The sequence below is a fragment of the Antedon mediterranea genome, chromosome 11 (assembly GCF_964355755.1).
Source record: "Antedon mediterranea chromosome 11, ecAntMedi1.1, whole genome shotgun sequence".
NCBI classification, from domain to species: Eukaryota; Metazoa; Echinodermata; class Crinoidea; order Comatulida; family Antedonidae; genus Antedon; species Antedon mediterranea.
In genome coordinates, this window is record NC_092680.1 from 3,871,977 (window position 1) to 3,894,316 (window position 22,340).

Sequence of the window (22,340 nt, forward strand, 5' to 3'; positions counted from 1 at the left end):
AATTGTAACCATTCTTTGAGATTATTCATTTTCATTAAAAACAGGAATCATTATTAGGGAGCTTTTAATTTGCGATGACCTAAAGCCTTGTCTACACTATCAAAATTTATGTGACAAAACAATGTGATGTGCCTATATACGATGATGTCATATCACTACCATATTTGGGCATATCACCACCATATTTGTGCATATCGCTACCATATGTGTGAACCTAGAGACCATCAAAACTGTGTTGAGGAATGGACAGAGAAAAACACATCCTCAACCCAACTTCTTGATAGGCACACAAAGAAATTACTTGACCTAACTTGATTCCTAGGTCATCGGTCGCATCAAATTGAAAGCTTTCATTAATAATCAGATTTTCTTTATATAGTGCAGGGCCGCATGGAAGATTTGAACCAACCCCTTCCCTACGTACACCACTGAAGTGGTGTGGATATTGTTATTACCTGCTAATTGTAACGCTGTTTCTCCTTGAACGTTGAGGGCAGTAGCGTCAGCTTGAAGTTGAAGCAGTCGTTGGATGCAATTAAAATGGCCGGAGCTTGAAGCACAGTGTAATGCAGTCCAGCCTAATATATAAATAATTTTTAAAAAAAGGTTAAAACTTTATTGGTTAAAAATATTCAGAAATAAATTGTTAAAAGTCATTAAATGAAGATAAAAGAGAATAATTGTTGGTGTTCTTAATTGATTGATTTTGAATGTTTTTCATTTACTAGTAAATTCATACATATTTGGAACTAAAAGAAGTACTAAATACAGAAGTATGAAGAAAGAAGTCTGCTAGGACCTGGCAATTGGTAGATGACAATTTAGAAACAAGGTAGGTAGTAAATTCTGAGCTTGTCAATAAAGTTTAATAATAGGAAGGGTCAATTTATTTTAAACACCGTTGAGTGGCTTAGAGCATGGCTTAACTTTGACACACTACGCCATAATATAGAGTAAATATATATTTATGAAAGGCAGTTTGAATGTAAAAAAGGTTTATTCTGATTTTCACTAGACAACCTAATTCTTTATGATGAGTCAGAAAGATAAAAAGAGGTTTAATATGGTTTTATCATGCTTATATGCTATTGCGTATTGAAGATTTAAATATCTATAACTTACAGCACTGTAGAAATATTAATGCCTTTGCGGACAATTTTACCGATAGAGTACCAGAACCAAATTGACATCAAAATACTGTTTCGCTAGTTTCACTTTGTCATAGACAGGAACCAATTAATCTACAAAGATCACAGCAACGACTTGTTGTTTGACCCGGAGATAAATTAGAGTAAAATAAAATTCCAAGGATGAATTGACCAAAGGCAAGACTGTTCAAATTGATTAGAATAATATGTATTCAAATATCAAATAATTATTTAAACTTTTGATCACATCACATAAATCGAAAAAGAATGTTTACAATACCTCCATACTTTTTGTCTAAAACAGCTGTAATTATTTCACACTTTTATTTAAACTTGTCTTTAGTGACTCTACAGCTCACTGTGTCGGTCGGTTGGTCGGTCTGTAAACACTAACTTGAGCATGCGAGTGCAGTCATGTATATGGCCTGGTTTCCTAGCTCTTATGTTTTTGACATTTTTAATCTCATATTAAAATGTTCTATACTTTTTGTATTCTTTATATTTTGACTATTAATACCTATTTCTTAAAATTGAGGTCTTGGAATAGTCCATTATTTCTCTTTTTTTTCTAAAAGTATTCTGATTATTTTTAAAATTCTATTTTTCAGTGGTTTTAATAAGACCATGTAAATAGTGTTGTAATGTTACAGAACGAAACAACACGAACGCGCAATATGCATGATAAAAAAATGTCCTACTTGGAAACATTAATTATAAACATGCTAATAAGTAGGAACATTATCATATTACTTTTCAAACTATAACTCAATCACATGAACTTGAACACAGTAAACGTGAAAACTTCAAGTGGCATTGTTATCATTTTATGTTTTTATATGGATCATTTTGATCATGATTCTGTAAGCCTTAGTGGTTGCTTGGTGTTTGTTAATGATGTCTTTAGCACTACCATATTTAGGCTTATCACTACCATATTTGGTGTTTGTTTGTATACCTTGCTTGTCAACAGCATTCACGTTGGTTCCTAGTTGTAGCAAAACCTCAAGGCAAGGATACTGACCAAGCCTAGCAGCATGATGAAATCTGTCGTACAAATAATTAAAAAAATAATATAATGAAAAATTGCACTTTTTGTAAAGGATTAGAAAATATGCATTTTATGAGTGATATTGTAATATAAAACTTTTAGCAGTTACAGGGCAACCATAGTAACTGTCACACACATATCAGGACACAATTAGCTTTCAGTTCCTTGTTACTAAGAATAGCTTGTCAGCAATGTTAAGGTTAGAGATGGAAATACTTTACGACATTAGGATATTAGTCAGTTTATCGTCACATGACTGGTAGAGAGAAGGTGATTTTATTCTGGGCAAATTTTTAAAGATACCGATCGATTTTATACGGTTCTAATTAGATTTGTCTTGTTAGGCTTTGGATAGCAATAAATGGAAATCTAGGATGATTAAGATTAGGATTAAGATTATTAATTAAGATTAGGTTATGGTTGCGTAGGCTGATGTTTACCCTATTCCTAACCACCCAATCAAAAGTTAGTACTCCAATCCAAGTCCGAAATCTTCAAATATGACCATAAACATGTTTTAAACTAGCTTAAGTATATTCCCCTCACAATCAAAGCACTATTTTATGGTCAGGAGCTTAAATTTTTTTTAAACATCTACCTACTATGTAGCCCAGCATGTCAAACATTAACATCCGACGGAACACATTATGTGGGACATGTACGATATGATATACAGTACCATACTATGTGTCACCATATGTCATGTCTGTCAGGAAGGGGGCCTAATGAATAATACCATATTTGTACGTGTCTATATTGTATCCTTCCGTCTACTTTTTATGGTGACCTACCACACACTGTTTTATCTTTATAGTATATTTCATTTTTGTCCCTACTATTATTATTCATTATAATATTTGTATACAATTAGTGTGGTAAACAAATGAATTAATAAACTTATAGATTCTATCATGAAAGTGAGGTTCTTGATAACAGTAGGTGATAATGACCTCACTGAAACTATAAAGACACAAAATGTATACCTGCCCAGTTCCATGCATGCGTTTTTTATATACTGTACATGGCAACCTGAAAAGGTAATACATAATGTGTGTTTCTCGTGTACTGGTTGCTAAGATACTTACGCACTCTTTCCCTCTGCATCTAATTTGGTAGCTGATGTTCCCTTCTTGGTCAACGTGCTTTGAAGCTTCTCGGGGTCACCAGCATCTACGGCTTGCAAGACCTTGTCATCATACTTGGTCCAATCATTTACCTACAAAAAAAAAAACATTTATTATTATAATAAACTAAAATATAATATGTTTTATAATAATCATTATTTAAAATATAGAAACTATAGAGGGCAGTATGTAACATTAAGAATTACAGTAGGTTTTAAGTTAAGTTTTTCTAAATTCATATTTATGAAACTAATTGAAATATTTATTTATACTGGGCGACCTCTTCAGTCAAAGACTGGTCTTCCAGGGGTCCCAGTTATGATTTGTGGCTGTGATGTACTAGTATAGTACACCAGGGTAACCCCCTACTTTTCTTGAAAGATGATAGGATCAGATTTAATAATGTATAGTCACTGAAGGTGGACCAACTGATAAATTAAAAAAATTAGAAGACAGTTCAAATAATCCATAGCTTTTGATTGGTCAATTGGCTTGCATTGCAGTTTACGTTCTTGCGTTGCGAGTGGGAACCGAACTTGATATTATCTTGAATTTGTTTTGGATAAACCAAGACTACTGCATCATATTCAGAGAAATCAAACTTTCCTTTAAATCTTTTCGTCTGATTCATCTACAGACAACGAGGGACATCACCTAGAGTCCCATAACTATTTCCTAATATTGGTCTTGAAGAGAAAGTACAGAGCCTCGTTCAAACGCGATGACTCTAGGCCCAACTGACCTAGATAGATAGTGAATAATATCCAATGGCTGTAGGCTAACAAAAACATCCTTTAAGTTTAAAATCACCAAAACCTACGGTCAAATAATGGTCACATGTTTCATACATTTTAATCAGTGGTCAACACATTCATAAATATGTAATTTATTAATTTATATGTATAAAATGTGTGCATGGATTGGTCATGTTACTGCAAAACGACAACAGAGTGTGGTTGTCATTACGATGATGTCATTTTATCTCAGACTACTAGGATGTGTTGATTTGTTTATGTTTTTACATCATTGTGAGGTCAAATTGAGACTGCTATTTTGCTGAAACTACATGAAAAGTATTAAAAAAGTGATATTTTTTTTTTCCAGAATGCATTATAGTTTTTTTATTTTGGAACAAAATTTTTTTTTGTCAGTATGCCATTTATGCACTGTCAATTGTATGACCCACTATACGACCCCCGGGAGATGTGCGTCATTTGTCCAATGTGCGTCATACCTTATGAATACAATGACGCACCTGTGCGTCAAAACTGTGACTTACCTTGAGGTGACCGTGACGCACCCATTTTGACATTGACCCACCATTGTTCATTGATGTGACGTACCATCTAGGTTTTTTGACGCACCTCTGCGTCAGTAATTATTTGTAAATGAAGCACCTCTCCCGGGGGTCAAATAGTGGGTCATACAATTGACAAGTGCATTACTGCCAGAGAACATTTTTTTTCCTGTCAGGAACAGGCCCTATTATGAGTCATGGCAAAGATGGTATCAACAGATTAATAGCATAGCTGGAAAATAGATGTATTCTAATCTGCAAATTTACCTTGACCATGGAGGAAATTCCTCCATGCCTTGACCATCAAAGTGAATGTTCACAAAAATATAAATATAACTTCGTTTTTTAGTATTATTATATTGGCCTATAACCAGGTGCAATGACACTCCACTCCCTCAAATAAAAATTGGGTCAAATTGGGTGGGCTTAAGAAATGATTTATACATCATAGATAATTTTGGCAAAAAGTAAACAATGATCGATAGGCATTTTTTTCATTCCAGTCAATATAGTATAGTACTGTATAATTCAATTTACTTGTTTATCTTTATATTAGACATTTAAAAAAAAACCCAACCAAAGTGAAGAGTACGCGACAGGCGAAATGTCACTCAAAATCATCAATCTTTCCCACGAACAATTATTATGAAGATCCATTAAAACATGGTATTAATTTGCAATAGTTCTAAAATACGGATGTTGATAATCATCTAGGATGACAGTTAAACATAAGAAAGCCCATAATCCTTTGTAATAAGCAAAGTCACAGTTGACAGGATTGTTATCGGTAATTGACCTATTGACCCACTTCATCTAATAATAAACAAGAAAATACACATGTGTTACATCTTTTGTAACAAAGTGTTGACAGTTATGTCATATTTAATATTCAATTTTATTAATATATTTAATTTAACGTTAATATGATACTGTGTTAATAGTATTGCACCTTGTTTCGTTAACGTGAATAACTATTACGTATGTGACAATAAAATGACACATTCAAAAACAAATTTGAAATAACAAATATTTTTCAATATACACTTTAAAACTTACGTCAACAAGCGAGCAGCGTTTTTTAAAGGAATATTTCTTGTTTATTTAATACATAAAACAACTATAGTCAGTTGAGTTTATCAGTTGAGTTAATACCAATACTTGGCAGAGCCTACTGTCTGAATTTCCAAAAATTGTGGAATTATGAATGTGTGTTTTGATAATGCTAAAAAGAATTTTTAACTTTTGGAACCTCAAGAAAAGTCTGGTTTTAGGAAAGTTTGCGGTTCTCAGATAGTCTGGTTTTGGGAAAGTTGATGACAACATTCCAAAATGAAATATGAATTTCACAAAATCAAAAAGCTAAGAATGACTAAAAAATATATATCATATACAGTAGTTTCATACAAGAAAATTCTTTGCTATGAAACGAAAGACAGAAATATCAATGGATGAAAGTGGGCTATAGTATTATTGTGATGATTCACAATACATTATATCTACTTCCATTATACTATAAAACAATAGGATCACTGAACCTATTCAAACTGTACTTTTACCCAAGGATCTTCTACTTAACTTCTACATTCTTTCTCTTTTTGTATTTCAGTACAAAAAATGTAGAAAATCACAATACAGTACAAGAATACACTGTAATTCTGATATCGATCAACAGATTTTGAATGAGATGATTTTCAAGAGAAAGTCACTGTATCATACCAAGATGTTTTCTAATGTACTTTTTCTTAACTTAATATGCTTACACTTTAGGAGTGCTCACGGCAATAATGAACAACTGGTATTTCGTTAAATAAAGATTTGCTACGCTACAAATGAGGTGTATGTTAGCCTGTAATGTACCTGTACTATAAGAAAGTTCAGCTCAACTCTTGGAAATCAATTAATTTTAAACCGTCCTCAGTCTCACTTTAATGTTTTTGTTTTCACTATAGCTGCTGTTGAAATGTCAGATTTGTTGTTGATATAGTAGATAGCCAGAGAACATTTTCACCAGTTTCATAACCAAAGGCTAACAAAAAAATTAATCAAACACAAGGCTTCGGAAAAATTCTAATGCCAACAGAGTATAACCCCCCCCCCCCCCAATATTCGCCAAATTTCATACACTGGATCATAGTGTATCCAGTCATATACAAAACATTTATTTTTACATAGATTAGCAGACCTCATCTCCTCCCTCTAATTCCCTAAATTTCTGGTAAATTAGATTTAATTTGCCACATCATTAATTACAATTACGCCCTCTCTGATTTGGATCACCATTGAACAAAAAATAAAAAGTCACTATTATGTGCGCCGCTTTGGCACGTTTCTTAGGAATAGAAAAAGTTGAAACAATAATGTGCGTCACTTTGGCACGTTTGTGAAGAACAAAAGTAGGATTCTATGTAGAAGTTGAAACTATAATGTGCCTCACTTTGGCACGTTTGTGAAGAACAGAAGTAGGATTCTATGTGGAAGTTGAAACTATAATGTGCCCCACTTTGGCACGTTTGTGAAGAACAGAAGTACAATTCTATGTAGAAGTTGACTGTATAATGTGCCCCACTTTGGCACGTTTGTGAAGAACAGAAGTAGGATTCTATGTAGAAGTTGAAACTATAATGTGCCTCACTTTGGCACGTTTGTGAAGAACAGAAGTAGGATTTTATGTGGAAGTTGAATCTATAATGTGCCCCACTTTGGCACGTTTGTGAAGAACAGAAGTAGGATTCTATGTGGAAGTTGAAAGCCCCGATCTCTGCTATTTTTATCACCCATGCTGCTGCTAGCTCGCGATAAACAATAAACGACCAAAATTATGTTCACCGTACGTACGTAGGCCTAGTCTAGGCCTTTTTGCCGCTAAAAACACATTGAGAAACAATAATTTACTACTGTAACATGTTTTATTGCTACAGTAAATAATGTAACTTTTAAAAAAGGTAAATTGAATTAGCTTAATATTAATAAAGTAGGCCTAGGCCTATCAGTATTTATTTAATTAAAACTAGCTTGACACAATCATATTCATAGCCTAGGCCTTCCCTAAGCTAGACCGCGCGTACCGGGCAGCATTCGGACCGGTGATTCAAAGCATTTTCAGTGACAATGTGATGACTTTAAAAATATGTTTTCAGGAAACCGGACTTTCGAAAAACCGGAAAATATATGCCCGCCCAAGAGTGTCCGGTATTGGGAAAGTTGACTGTATAATGTGCCCCACTTTGGCACATTTGTGAAGAACAGAAGTAAGATTCTATGTAGAAGTTGAAACTATAATATGCGCCACTTTGGCACGTTTCTGAAGAACAGAAGTAGGATTTTATGTAGAAGTTGAAACATCTCGTTTGAATGAGCAAATCTATGTTAATTAGAATTCAACTCATGTTCCTAATTTGAAATTCATCTTGAAGCAGCTAAATGTTATTAAAAAGCGCTGAAAGAAAATGTTCAATCACTTATATCATACATTCACTGCCAAATACCTAATTTCATTCCCAAATCATGTCTTAGATGTTGTAAGGTATTGACAATAGTAGATTTTAAAACAGTTTTTAAACTTCCTTTTGATAAATCTTATATTAATAGTATAAGAAAAATGCATGGTTGTTGATCAAAAGGGAAAAAAAATCTTAGATACTATAAATCAAAAATTATTTTATACAGTTGACAACATTATCCAATTGGAATGGCTATTAATAAGTTTTGTAAACTGAAAACAGTACAAAATAATAGTGGACTATAAACTGTTCTTTCAAAATACAGTATTTAAAAAAAACCATATTCCCTTGCTTAGCTGTATATGTTTCTCTTGATATTTAGTTCATGGAATGTACCATTATCTGATAGGGGTGTTTCTAGATTTTATATAATCGAGTTGTACAGTAGCTCTCTTCTCAGAGAAAATAGGCAAATTTTGGTTATTCCAGGTAAGCTAGGCACGAAATAGACATTGAGAAATAATGTTTCTGCATTCTAGAAATGGAATATTTTGAAACAAATGGATATGAAACCTTACACTAAGATTGGAATGAATGAAATAGAATAATTAGTGGTTACAACAATGTAAAGTCTTATAAAGAGCAGATGTCTTATTATTCTCTAATTTAGGTTATTGAAATATTAGAACACAATTAGTTTCTAATTATTATTAAATTCAATCATGCATGACGATAGTTACAAGACTGTTCAATTTTTCCTGTTTGTCCAAGAGTCAAACTGATTATAAAAACAGTTTGATTGAGTTTATTTAAAAAAATAAATTATGTGTTCTAAAATTAAATTAATGCATATTCTTGTCCAAACAATACACAAGCAGTACAAATGGCATATGGCATGTCAACATAAAACAGTAGTGGCCGATTGTTCCATTGTATTATCCACTGGCTTTTGTTTCCATCTACTGTATGTGTGAGTTCATCATGATAAAGTAACATGGAGTATGTAACAGTATACAGGACACTGAATATGAGAATATGGGATGGGAGAAATACAGTAGGAAGGAGGGGGAGGAGGAAGGTGGGGAAGAAGAAGGAAAGAAGGAGGAAGGAAGAGAAGAAGGAAGGAGGAGAAAAAAAGACTAGAAGAAGGAAAGAGGAGAAGAAGGAAGGAGGAAAAGGAGGAAGGAGGAGAAGAAGGATAGAGGAGAAGAAGGAAGGCAGGAGGAGAAGAAGGAAGGACGGAGGGGGAGAAGAAGGAAGAGAGAGGGGAAGAAGAAGGAATGAGGAGGAGGGGGGGGGGGAGGAGCAAGGAGGGGGGGGGGGAAGGAGCAAGGAGGGGGGGGGGGGGAAGGAGCAAGGAGAGGGGAGGAGATAAGAAGATTACATAAGAATTGGTTCTGATTTAAGAAAAAACAATTAACCAATCATTTTTTTTCTGGCCTTATCGGTTCGGTAAAAGTGTGGTAATGCATATAAAATAAATGCTATTATCATAGGTTGGTATGCTAAAACCAATATCACTATCTTATATCCTATAGTACACAGGTTGCTCTCTTGTCAGATTTAATTCAAGTTTCAAGAAAGCAAAAAGAAAGAAAAACTACTTCAATTTGACGTTCTCCCCCATGCGACCTTTGTTGAAATATTTCATGTGTCATAAATAGTTACCAATTCACAGGCTCTACCAAGATTTGACCCAACTCTCTAATATGAGTCGTGTTGGATTATAACCTATAGATTCTGCTAGTCGACTCAAGCCTACAGTGGGTGTATATTAGTATTGAGTAACAATGACATCATACTCTGTGAAAACTATTTTGAAATACTCGGTAAGAAATAATAATTATAATTCAAAACCTAATTACATAAGAATAATATAAACAACATCAATCAAATGTTTGCCAAGAATTATTTTATTAGTATTACTCATAAGTTTGTTAAAATGTTATTATTTGTCGGAAGTTTGGTAAAATGATCCATGAAAATTTTGAATACTCCAGTTTTAATACAGGATTTAGGCAAATTGTAATTTTCAGAAATTGCATTTTTGAAATGATGATTAATGATTATGAAAAATGAATTTTCTAAGTTACTTTCTCATAGCTTATTGTCAGTTTCAGCAATAATTTAGATATCAAAGAGTTAATAAGGCATGTTATTTTACACAGTTCAGTTATATCATCAATTGTTTTTACTGTTTTTAAATTTGAATCATCAAATAATGTAGGGTGTGCTTCGTAGATTGTACAGGAAACAAGCATGCAAGTCATCTTATTGCACCCTTTCTTTATTATTCATACGTCATTCATCGCTGATGCAAAGACGGACTAATGAGAAAAAAAATCCAGGTCAAGAATGCGACCTTTGTTGGTTTTTTTAATTTGTCATACGTAAAAAATTTAACTACATTTTACAATCGGTTTACTTAAATAAACTTAAAAAACTTAAAAATTATCTAGTACAATATAAACTAAACAACAATTACATGTACAACAAGCTCATCATCACATGTCATTTCATCTTTAAACACAATTCTTAGTTTTGGAGGTGGGGGCTAATCCAAAGCACAATAATAAAATAAAGATCTTTATTTGACACATCCATTAAATAATTAGGAGGACAAAATAACATTTACAGTAATACAAAGGTTTTAAAATAATCAAATCATTTTTCCTTTTTTCCCATTTTTTTTTTCAGAAGTAAAAAATTGACTTGCCTTTTAAGGGCCTCATATCAGATACAAAATTTGATATTAGTAGGAAACAAAAACAAACAAACAAACACATTGTTTGATGATTGTTTTTATGACATCATACAATCTTCTTTGATCCAAGATTTAGTTACAAATTTACAACTATCTCATCTATTGACCTACAAATGACAACAAACTACTATTATTATTATTTGTTTATTATGAGAAATATGATCAGTATTAACAAGAGAACAAAAAACAAAGATACACTCAATAATAATAATTATGAAGCCAATTAGTGGCATACCTTACATTGTGGAGGATGAATGATGACAGCAAATACAAAGAAATACTGAGTGAGAATTTAGTGAGCTTGTAATACTTTCAGTAATCTGGAGATAATGAATACGAGGAAATGAAATTAAACCGCATCAATCGCTTCATGTATCAATCATACGGTATTTGATTTTACGCTTCTGTGCTTTTCAACTTATGAAGCTGTGATTCTTTTAAAATATCTGTCATCGAATCTGTAGAGTAATGGTTGAGTAGCAACCAAAAAAAAGCATGAGCCTTCCTTCCACAAGAGTTAAAAGTAATCTTTCATTTCCACAACATATGTGAATATATAACTCGCTCTTTATAAGCAGAACACAAACATCAAGTATCCCGGACAATTCAGAACCAAGAAAGACATCAAACAACTTAAACAACTAGCCAATGAAAGATCCGATTGGAAGAAACTGGTAAGAGATATACGGAGCAGCCCAAGCAGAAATGTTGGCAGACTTTTCAGCGGAGAGGCAGTAATCATCATCACTATGTGACTATATACAGCTGTTGAGTCAAAAAGTCATATTAGTTCATTGTACGCATGTGGAGATATTGGGACGATTTCCTCGCTTCTAAGCCTGACACAGGTTTGATGGTTTCTAGGTTCGGGCAAAAACCAATGACACACCGATTGACCTGACCTAGGTTGGTAGTCGTAGCTACCTATTAATAGCTGCATAGTTCTGCAGCAAGTTGCGAAAAAAATGTTGGTAATATGCTTTCGGGTGTTAAGCGACAGTGACCACCATTCAACTCCTGTATCTATTGCACATTTTGATAGCCTTTAGAGCAGAAAGCATTTCATAACAGTGCATTATTTTGTGTTTGTAAAATAATATTTACAGTTAATGAACAATTTTTTGTTTGGCAAAGTATGAGTTTAAGGTCCCTGGATTCGCTACACATCAAGGAAATTCAATTACTTTAATTTTCAATTAGGAATCAAGTTAGATAATTTTATTAATAATATCAAATGACTGTTGATAATATAAAAACATAATTTAATTATGAAGTACTAGTCGAAGGTTAGAAATCTATTAAAATAATACAATCTGTCAATTTGAATCTGTATCACCTAATTAGATAGTTATTTGGTTGTATTAATTATAGTTCATCTCATATTGACAATTATCTAGACTAATGTAAATTAATTACCAAGATTAATTTTAGTAATTTATTCTTTAAAAGAAAATTAATAAAATAATGTTTGAAGACTTGACTGTAAAACTCAGTCAATATAACATTTTAAGACACATATTGAAACTAATTCAAACCCAGAACAAATCAATCCGAGATTAGAATCTTTGATAATATGTAGTGTTCTTTTTACTGTATATAGCTTTGGTTCGCATTTGGGATGAATGCAACGATGTAGGAGGAAAGGAAGTGAATTGACCAATCACAAGCGCAATGGCGTAATGGCTATGACCGCTCATTGGCTAAATCTAGATAAGTCCAATCCAACTCCAGCGTAGGGTTATGATAGTCTTAAAAATTACTTATGGTGAGTTTTTCAGATCCTTGTGTTTGCATCCAAGTGGGAACCAAGCTTTAGATTCTAGTTGCCCACATCCATGTTTTGGTCAATTGACCATGTTTCTGGCAGCAGTCCATACATTACATTATTACCTACAATTATGAAAAATATGCTTTATAATGATTTTCAGCTTAAAGAAAATCTAAAAATACATTCAAAATTGAAAAGTTAAGAATCAACTAATTTATCAAAATGTGGTTAACAATTTTTTTTTGCAATTCACGGTTTTTTAACCAGTAATTTACTAAATGGAATACTTGATTGATTCGGTAGAGCATAGCTTGAATTTCCTTTCCTTTGTAGCTGTCCTACCATTATTCACATCTTTAGTTTAGTTTTGCACTTTAAAATCTACTCACTACTAATTCAAAGTTCCTTCGAGACTTCTACAATGTCTATATTTTAAGAGTGTTTGTACAGTATGTTTGTTCGTATACATTGGTTTTTGGGGGCGTAGTTGGATATCAAAATGACCAGAATTGTACTGGTTTTGGACTAGGGTGGGGGAGAGGTACCCACTCCCAATCAATAATCAAAAAAACAATTTTTTCTTTTGTTTTAAATTTAATACGATTACGATAAGATTTTCTTTTTGAGAAAAAAATTTTTATATAATGTATAAAATGGTGATTAAATTATATAAAAAAATGAATAAGGCAAAAAACCCAAGAAGTGTAAACAATTTGGTACAAAATTTCTTCTAATAAATCAAACATTTACCGTTTAAAATGCAATTTGTTTCAAATAATTACTTGTGTTCATCTTCTGTTAAAATCAAACTATAGTATTCTTTAAACAATTAAACTAAAAATATTTTTATACCAGAAAGGTAGGTATCTGTAAATAGTATACACTTTAACTAATTTTTCTCTAGTTATCAATTTAAACTGTACAGTGTTTCCAATTGTTGTAGCCAATGTAAGGGATGAACATCTTATCTCAGAAATCTGCTTAAGATAATCTGAAAATAAGAGGGTGGTAATACACTGAAATGACGTCAAGATTGTTTAGATAGGTTGCCATGGTGAAATTCAAATTAACAAGAAATTATAGGATTTGGCAAATTAGCCAGTTTGGCCTTAGGCTAGTGTGTGCATGAAAATTAAAATTCAAATGCATTTCAACGACTTTACAAAATTGATTTTTAAGTCAAATATTGAATAGAAACTGAATTGAATAAAAACTTCTTATTTTGAATTGAAAAATAGAAGAAACTAAGATGTGATTTTTTAATACAGTATACATTTTCAACTTTTTTAATTAAAAAAATAAAATACAATGAAAAAGAATTCAATTTTCCAGTAAAACCTAAAAGAGAACATCTGTACATTTGTTATTACTTTTGTTATTGAGTTTAATAAAATAGTAAAACACAGTAGAAACTCCTTGGGACAAACCTTGTATAATAGTAAAGGGACATAAACTGTATTCTCATAAAAAGAACGAGGGGGAAATAATTATGTGTGTTATGACTATGGCCAACCCCTATTCAGAGGAAACTCCTTTTAAGGGGACACTTCCTTGGGGGCTGAGTAGGGGTTTTACTTTAGCAAATCCTGATAAGGCAAAATTTAAAAAGTTATACCTTATAAAGAACTGAACAAATTCTACGATTATTTAACTTTTGGTGGTTTGTGGGGAGGCCCATAGTTTATGGACTGTACCATTTGTGGACAGGGGTGTTCAATGAAAATGTTTACTTTGAGTTATATCTCGCTCTTCGAGGAGAAAGGGCTATTGGCGGTTTATCCAAGTAAGCTAGGCACGAAATAGACTAATGTTTTTCTATAATTTATTCTACATTTTAAAATATTCAAAATCAATCAAAATAAAGGACAAAGTTATTTAGAAGAAACTTTAACATTGTAGTTTTTTCAGAGAACCTGATTAAGGTCATTGTATTATTTTATAGCCCTGGAGATGGGAAAGGTAAACAGGTAAACGATAATAAAAGTGAAATTAATATGACAATAAAACAAAAGTCTCGGGAGAAGTGTACAGTACCAGACTGTCATGCCAATCTCTGAAGTTGGAAAAGGGGTTTTTTTTTGGGTGAAATATAATACATTAAAATTTTCCATTACAATTTCAGATTATGTACTTTTTGTAAAAGTGGTTGAGACGATTAAACAGTAAAAGTAAAACCATGTTTACATTATACTAGTACAGGCATGATGATCATTAACACTGGTACACATGATTGATATACTGTAGATAGATAGGAATATCATAACACTGGTTCACACGGTACTACAGTACTACTATAATCATACTGCATTGTTTATTTACATGGAGAGCAAAAATTCCAAAATTGAATATTATTACTCAGTTTAAGCTAACTTAAAATGTTTACTCTCTGACTGAGTCAAAATATTTGTTTATTGACTATACTGTAAATATTCACGTTCACACTGAGTGACACTTTGTATTGTACGGACACACATACTGTAATCATTGTTTGTATACTTCATTCACACTTGTTACTATACATTTCACGGAAACATATTTGCATTCTTGTTTCATTTATTTAGGCAAAACTGGAATGGAATAAGCTTACCGTAATTGAAAAATAAAATGCTATTTTCATTCACGTACTATGTATGTTGTTAATCTTGTCATATTTATTATTAATTAATAATATTAATTAGCGTAATTAGCGCTTTTAACAATCACCATATAAATAAAAATTAAAAAAAAGAGGATTTAAATAAATAACAACAGATTAGAATACTACTATACTACAGTATTTATTGTCAAGCAATATTCATTATCATATGACTAATGAGTTTATTAAAAAACTCCAGTTTATAACCATTGTTAAATTGACAGAGAACCCTTTATGGGTTAAATTAATTATGCTTAATTCATGATAGGAATGTTGAGTACTATCTGTTTATACTTATTGATTTTCAACAGCACTAGATCTCTTCATATTGCCTTGCTAATTAAATAGAATCAATATATGGTAATCCTTGAGTGTGTATTGGGTGACATGTACAATAGAATTCTGACAGGCAAAATGGGACTTTAAAGCCTGACTAGATGGAATACAGTGCTGTGACAGTGGCGTAACACAGGGCAAAAGCTCCTGGTTTAACACTCGTAAGGGACCCTTAAACTCTGGGTAGTTGCATTGTGAAAAAAGCACATTTTAAGCTCTGTCTACACTATCAAACTTTATGTGACAAAGAAATGTATATGGACAAGATGATGTCATATCACTACCATAATTAGGCGTATCACTATCATATTTGGGCACATCACACTCGTTTTTTGTCAAACTAGTTTGATAGTGTAGTACTACGGAGCTTTATACTAACTCCATTGTTAAATAAACAGCACCTTTTATATTAACACCATTATGAAATAAAAATAACCATTTTCCCGAATTTAAATTTATGATTATCTATACTGTGTGTAGTGTAGTATGTAATCTCTTTTTTGTTAGGCGTCAATTGTGTTCTCTTCCCATCATCTGTTTTGAGTTGTAGATCTAGTCTTATCTGTTCTTTTTTGTATTTACATTTAGTATTGAAAACTACTAAACTATAATTTTACAAAGAAAGTTTTCTATAATGTATCAAATTCACTGTGGAACTTCTGACACACAGAATCTTACCATAAAAAGGTAATAAACCATGGAGACAAAACAGTATTGTGAAAAAAAAACAACCAATTTTGTGAATCCAGTTTTTTATCTGTTGTTATTTAATATTGTTGTTGAAAAGAAACCCTATATTTATTTGGTAGAAAAGCAAAAAGTGCTACTGTAGTCTATGTACCAAAGATACAACAATACAGTAACTATATTTAACCAAAGTTGTTTTACAGTATACCTATAGGTGGAACAAATCTAATGGACTGAATTTGGCACCTGCCTAGCCATTCACGTTTTTGACACCTTTACACAAAAGAACTAAAACATGTTCATTGTTATCACTTCAGGTGTGTTAATCTAACAGGTAGGTTTACCAATACTTTACAAATCCTAAAAATAATAGAACAACATTAACAAAAGGGTTTATTGTTATTGTTAATATAATCAGCAATAAACAATGTGGGGGTCGTTTATAGCTAATTTAAAATAGGAAGCATTAAACAATTGCATTAAAATGGTATATTATAGTTGGTTTACTAAATATAACTAAAGTACACCTACTGTAATTAGATTTGTACACAATTTGCTATCCTTGACCATAAAGTGAACTTTTTATTGTTAAAATATTATAAATTAATCTACCACTAGTACTACAGTAGTGTGATCATTTAGTAGTTTTTTTTACACAATTGCGCAATTGCGCTCCATGCACCCTTTCTTCAGACAAATCTTAACTGTAACTGCTCAGGTGAAACTATTCCTATAATTTGAAAACCTCTTAAAAAAGTCAGAAACTAAATTCTCTAATTTTCTGTAAAAACTGTTTAAATAAAGTTAGAAAAAAAGTGACCGTGTCTGTCAAAATGTTAAGAACCATCTACAGTATGTGTCCAAGTCTAATTCAAAATGACCTCAGACAGCAAACACCGGATAACATACATCCACAATGGCTTAATATTTCAACTATACGAACTTACCACAAAATAATGATATAGAAATAAAGAGTGGCTGTGTAGTTATTCATGTAAGTATTTGATTAAATATTTCATCTTTTATGTGCTACTTAACATTATTCTACAACTGCAGTTTCTGCAGTAACAACATTCTTTTACTGCAGTAAACTGTGTATGTATTGCTAAACAATGTAAACAAAATGTGCAGTTAAAATAATTCTGACATTAAAATTATTTAACAGACAAAATTGCTGCAAAATTACTGTAGTAAAAATACCTGAGTTTTCCTGATACAGTCTTTGCAGAGGTTTTTTTAATTTTATTTAGAAATATTGTCATTTATGATTTAATATATGGTAATTGACAAAATATTAATTACCGTAACTTCCTACCAAGTGTCAAGTGTTATCTTGTACAATCTAAGTAGGCTATCACTTTCAAGTTAACAGTCAACACTAGTCTCACAAGTTCAAGTATATTTTAGGAACAACCTGTCAGATTCCTTCCAATATGGCACTATACTAAATTTCATCATGCTGTACCTTTCTGTTTAAAGGCAAATTTACACTAAGCTGTAAACTGTGTAAGCGGACAACCACACTTGTCCCACGTAGAATCTATATCTATCCTGAGCAAGTGTGAAAGAACCTTTACCACATTGATTGTTTCTTTATTTGGGGTTTGTTTGTCTGTCATCAATTAATGGGCCATTAATGCTGAACTTTGTCTCATGAATGCTTATCTGGACTTCCACTTCCAGGTACAATAGTAAACTGGTACTACTTTTAAACCTTTAATATTCTGCTTTAAATTATTGAATTAAATTGACCATACTTTCTTTACAGAAACAGCAAAACATTTGTGTTCAATACAAATACTGTACATCAATCTAACAACATTTCTTGTGTCTATTACCTAAATGGGAATGCAGTGTTTAGCTCTGTCAGAAAAACGCTTCTAAAAATACTGTATGTTTACTTACCAACTTTGGTTGCTTCCTAAGCTTTTTAAACATGTTGCCTTATCTTGTTGTATGATACAATTGGTGGGGAGAGTCACTATCAAATTTGGTAGCAATTGACTGACTACATTAGTAATGATCCAATCATCTTCCTTCTGTTATAAATTCTGAAATTTAAGAATAATTCAGTTTGAGGGTTTATTCTCGACTCAAAAATCGATTATTAATATTGCTAAACAAAATTAAATTTTTCCCTGCAACACCAAAATAATAACTAAGTCTTTGTCTTTAGTATTGTATTTTTTGCTACACAATTTTAGAAATGTATAGCAATAAGGTTGCTTTGTATTGTATAGCGTTTTGCTATGCTACACTGGCAAAATTATTCCCTGTGTTGCACACTAAGAATATCCCTCAGTCTAGTCCTTAGACTTTTTTCAAGTGTGGTCCTTCTGGTTGTGAATTTTGGGCAATACACCAGGAGACGATCCCTACTCTATTTGACAGTGTACATTACTGCGTTCTTTAACGTGCACATGAGATATGTTTAACAAAAAATAATCAGTATGAAATCTCATAGTTTAGAGTTGATTTATTAGCCATATTGAATGATGAGGATTTAGAACTTAGCAAGCACTTAAATGACGATAACAGCTCTTATCTTATCACCATGGATTATGTTTCGTTCTCCTTGCTGCAATACAGTACGTTCAATGCTAAGTTAACCTTCGCTTTACAATGTAAACGTCAGCAAATCTCTAATGTCCACTATGAGGTCAATCACATTGTAGAATAATCTGACCATTTTAAACCAATTAAAAAGAAATGTACAGTACTGTACTTAGTGTTTTTTTAAATTTAATGTTTAAACCTTATTTTGCTTTGATCTAAATTTACAATCATTTCTGTACAGAAACAGCAAACATTTTTACCATTACAATCAGCATTTCTTGTGTCAATGCAGACAAATTCTCTCAACCCATTTACACTACAATGATTGGAAAGAGGGAGGGGGGGGGGGGGTAATTAAAGAGACATGTACTGTACAGTTTTGATAAAAAAAACCTAAATCTCTAGTTTATGGTAAAAAATATAATTTAATAATAATAATAAGGGTTTTGCTGAACAGGATGAAATAATCAATTGTTCGTATTGCCTGTGTGCAAAAAACTACCGTACAGTACAGTGATGTATTACCGCACGGTAAGGTGATTAAGTTCAATGTAAGTTTAATTGGCGCAAGATACGTAATCTACATTAATGAGAATTAATGCAGACACCAAGCACAACTGCAAGAATGTTTATTCAACCTCCAAGTGTTGTGTCAACAAAGACCTATTAAATCATACACACTGCTTCATGGTTACAACATATACCTCGCCTTTTGGAGTTTTACAATTATTATTATTTAAAATTCTTTAAAATATAATTATCAAATACTGTATGTAGAATCTTCTATAAATGAATACCGGTTAAGGTAAATTATTTTCCTGAAAAAAACCATAATTTAAAGAAATAATTTTAGATTAAGATTAAGAAGTAAAAATGATTAATGTTTGTTCTTTTTTTATGAAAGTATATTATAACTTTATTTATTAACTACAAAATGGCCTAAATTCAAATTTATTTCTTTTGTTAGTTTATTTTAAAGTTAGTACAACATGTCACCGGAGAGTTTAGGGTTCTCTTTTTATATATGTAATAATCAGAGGATACCATTGCGAAGTTTCTTAACCTTAAAAATAAATGGCTTATTCAAAGTTTGTTGTACAGACTGACACAGTAAAAAATTTATATAACTAAATTTCTATTTGGTGTGGTAACTCTAGGCTGCCTAAGGAAGTTGGTCAGAGTGTCTCTTCCTGAAACTGAATTGACTAATTAAACTGGTTAATTCAGAGCTTTTTAAACAAACATTAAGATTAAGAAATAAATGGCTTATTTTATAATAAACCTTGTTAAAGTTTTTATATATTTTACCTCCCAGTGACAATACATATAAATTACTATGTACAGTAAGTATTAATTTAAAAACTAAATATAATTTTTTAGTCTGTAATTCCAGAGAAAAATATGCTTTAATCTCAACAAACATACATTAATCAACTTTAAGAGAAAGTCAACTGTAAATTGTGTTCTCCTTCTGTCTGCAGTAATTTGTTAAGTTGAAAGATATTCATATAAAGCAGTATTTGTATTGTAGAAGATGTTGCTAATGCACTTGTCAATTGTATGACCCACTATACAACTCCCGGGAGAGGTGCGTCATTTACAAATAATTATTGACATTGGGGTACGTCAAAAAACCTAAATGGTACGTCACATAATGAGCAATGGTGTGTCAATGTCCGTCACTTTACCACCCACAATATCACAGTGGGTCAAAATTGGTGCATCATGGTCACCTAACTGAAGGTAAGTCACATTTTTTTCGCACAACGCAGACAAAAAAGTGTGTCTAAATATTAATGTGGTAGTGATATGCTCAAATATGATAGGATATGAAAGCATCATGTCCATATATGGGCACATCATACATATTTTGTTTGGTCATAAAAATGGTAAAATCATCAAACAAATAGAAAAATAAAAATTGCATACCATAAAGTCAATTGGTAACATTCATATCATAAGAAAAGAACAGCAGATAGTGTAGGATCGATCCAAGTGTATAGCTACTGTGCATGCCTAGGTAAAAGAAGTCGAATATAAGCTAAGCCCACATAGGGTCAACAGTCACCCCTCTTCGACGTCTTTTTCTCGTATTGCCGATCTTATTTTTTGGGGAAACGGAGTGACTTTCCATACCACCTTTGTGTCAATCAGTTTCTGTTAAAGGATATACATCACTCACTAGTAACTAAAAGACGTGAAATAATAGTTAAGATTGGAATGATAATAAACAACAACAATAACGATACTTACAATTACTCGTTGTTTTATCTCCAATTTAACACCTCGTATCTTGTAAACAAAACCACTAAAATACTCACAACACCGCCGTGGTTGTTTTTTTGGACCTAAATGATGATAAATGGTCGTTGACAAAAACAAATAGAGGGCGCTATTACAATTTTTTCAGTCGTCGAAAAGTATTAGATGGGTTTGAAGCAGTCTGGTAGGCCCTCTACTAGGCCTTGGTCCCAGGAAATTGCATTTATTCATTGTAATATGAAATGAAATATTATAAGTTTCCAGTACTAGCCCACTATGATTGGGGTGGGGCGTAGCTAGCTAAGACAATTATTTTGAGAATATATCTGTATAATATTTCATTCGTATGCTAATACACTGTGCTCAAGTGGACCCAATTTGGAGCTAGTGGACAAGGGGAGCACAGTGGTATATAATATAAATAAAGTCACCAAATTGTAATAAATTTAAGAAAAAACAATATTCTTTGTGTTTCCTTAGGCAGAGTCAATGTTCTTAAAAATGGTTACGTCAGTAGATTAAGTTTATATTATAAAATCTGTTTCGTTTCTGAGTTGCTGTAATTGTCGTTGTATCTGTTAAACCAAGCTGTAAGTGGTGTATTTGTTGCTGCTGTTGCTTCTGGTTTAAACAAATATCTTTTCGTATGTTAATACACTCATTAAGTGGACCCAATTTGGCACCAGTGGATCACGTTAATATAAAACAGAAATAAGTCACTGAATTTTCCGTCACATCTTGTATGTCCGATACACTGTCCTCCAGTTGATTACATTTGGCGCCAGTTGAGCACAGCGAAATAGTCACATTCAAAAACATTGAGAAAAATACTTCTGGAATTCAAAAATATTTTAAAGTAGATATATATATATATATATACAGTACTAAACCACTAATAAATTAAGTTATACAAAGGAAATCTAACAACAGGAGCTCCAGAGATCAAGGGTTTCATTTGTGGCTACGACACGAAGTTCCACGCCCTTTGAAATAAAAGGCACTGAGCGTCGGTGGTCTACACAGTAGTAGTAGTATTGGTGGTATTTGTCGCAGCCAGACATTACGTTCAAAGGACAGTTACGAGTTCCTATCTTGGCAAGGTGAGCTCAGTGTCCTGTGGTTAGATTGCCTTGCTTTATAACGCATGATATTAGAAGATTTTCTTCAACAAGTTTTGTAGGCTACAAAGTCCATATAATAATGTTTTATGAGTGGTCCCTAACTTATAATGTACGATATCGCATTCAGACGGTGAATGATCATTGAATGTTTTTC

The 22,340-nt window shown here is 32.3% G+C and overlaps 1 protein-coding gene across 1 annotated transcript in view; it reads right to left on the bottom strand.

Moving 5' to 3' along the window:
• LOC140062281 (uncharacterized) overlaps positions 1-21,146 on the bottom strand; it is a 37,450-nt gene extending 16,304 nt beyond the window's left edge. The window contains exons 1-5 of the mRNA XM_072108425.1: positions 21,057-21,146; positions 18,153-18,298; positions 3,282-3,412; positions 2,104-2,192; positions 456-578 (exon numbers count right to left, since the gene is read on the bottom strand). Of these exons, the coding sequence (XP_071964526.1) occupies positions 456-578; positions 2,104-2,192; positions 3,282-3,412; positions 18,153-18,185 (376 nt within the window). The 5' untranslated portion in view covers positions 18,186-18,298; positions 21,057-21,146. The remainder of the gene's footprint in view (positions 1-455; positions 579-2,103; positions 2,193-3,281; positions 3,413-18,152; positions 18,299-21,056) is intronic.
• Between the last annotated feature and the right edge of the window lie 1,194 nt (positions 21,147-22,340).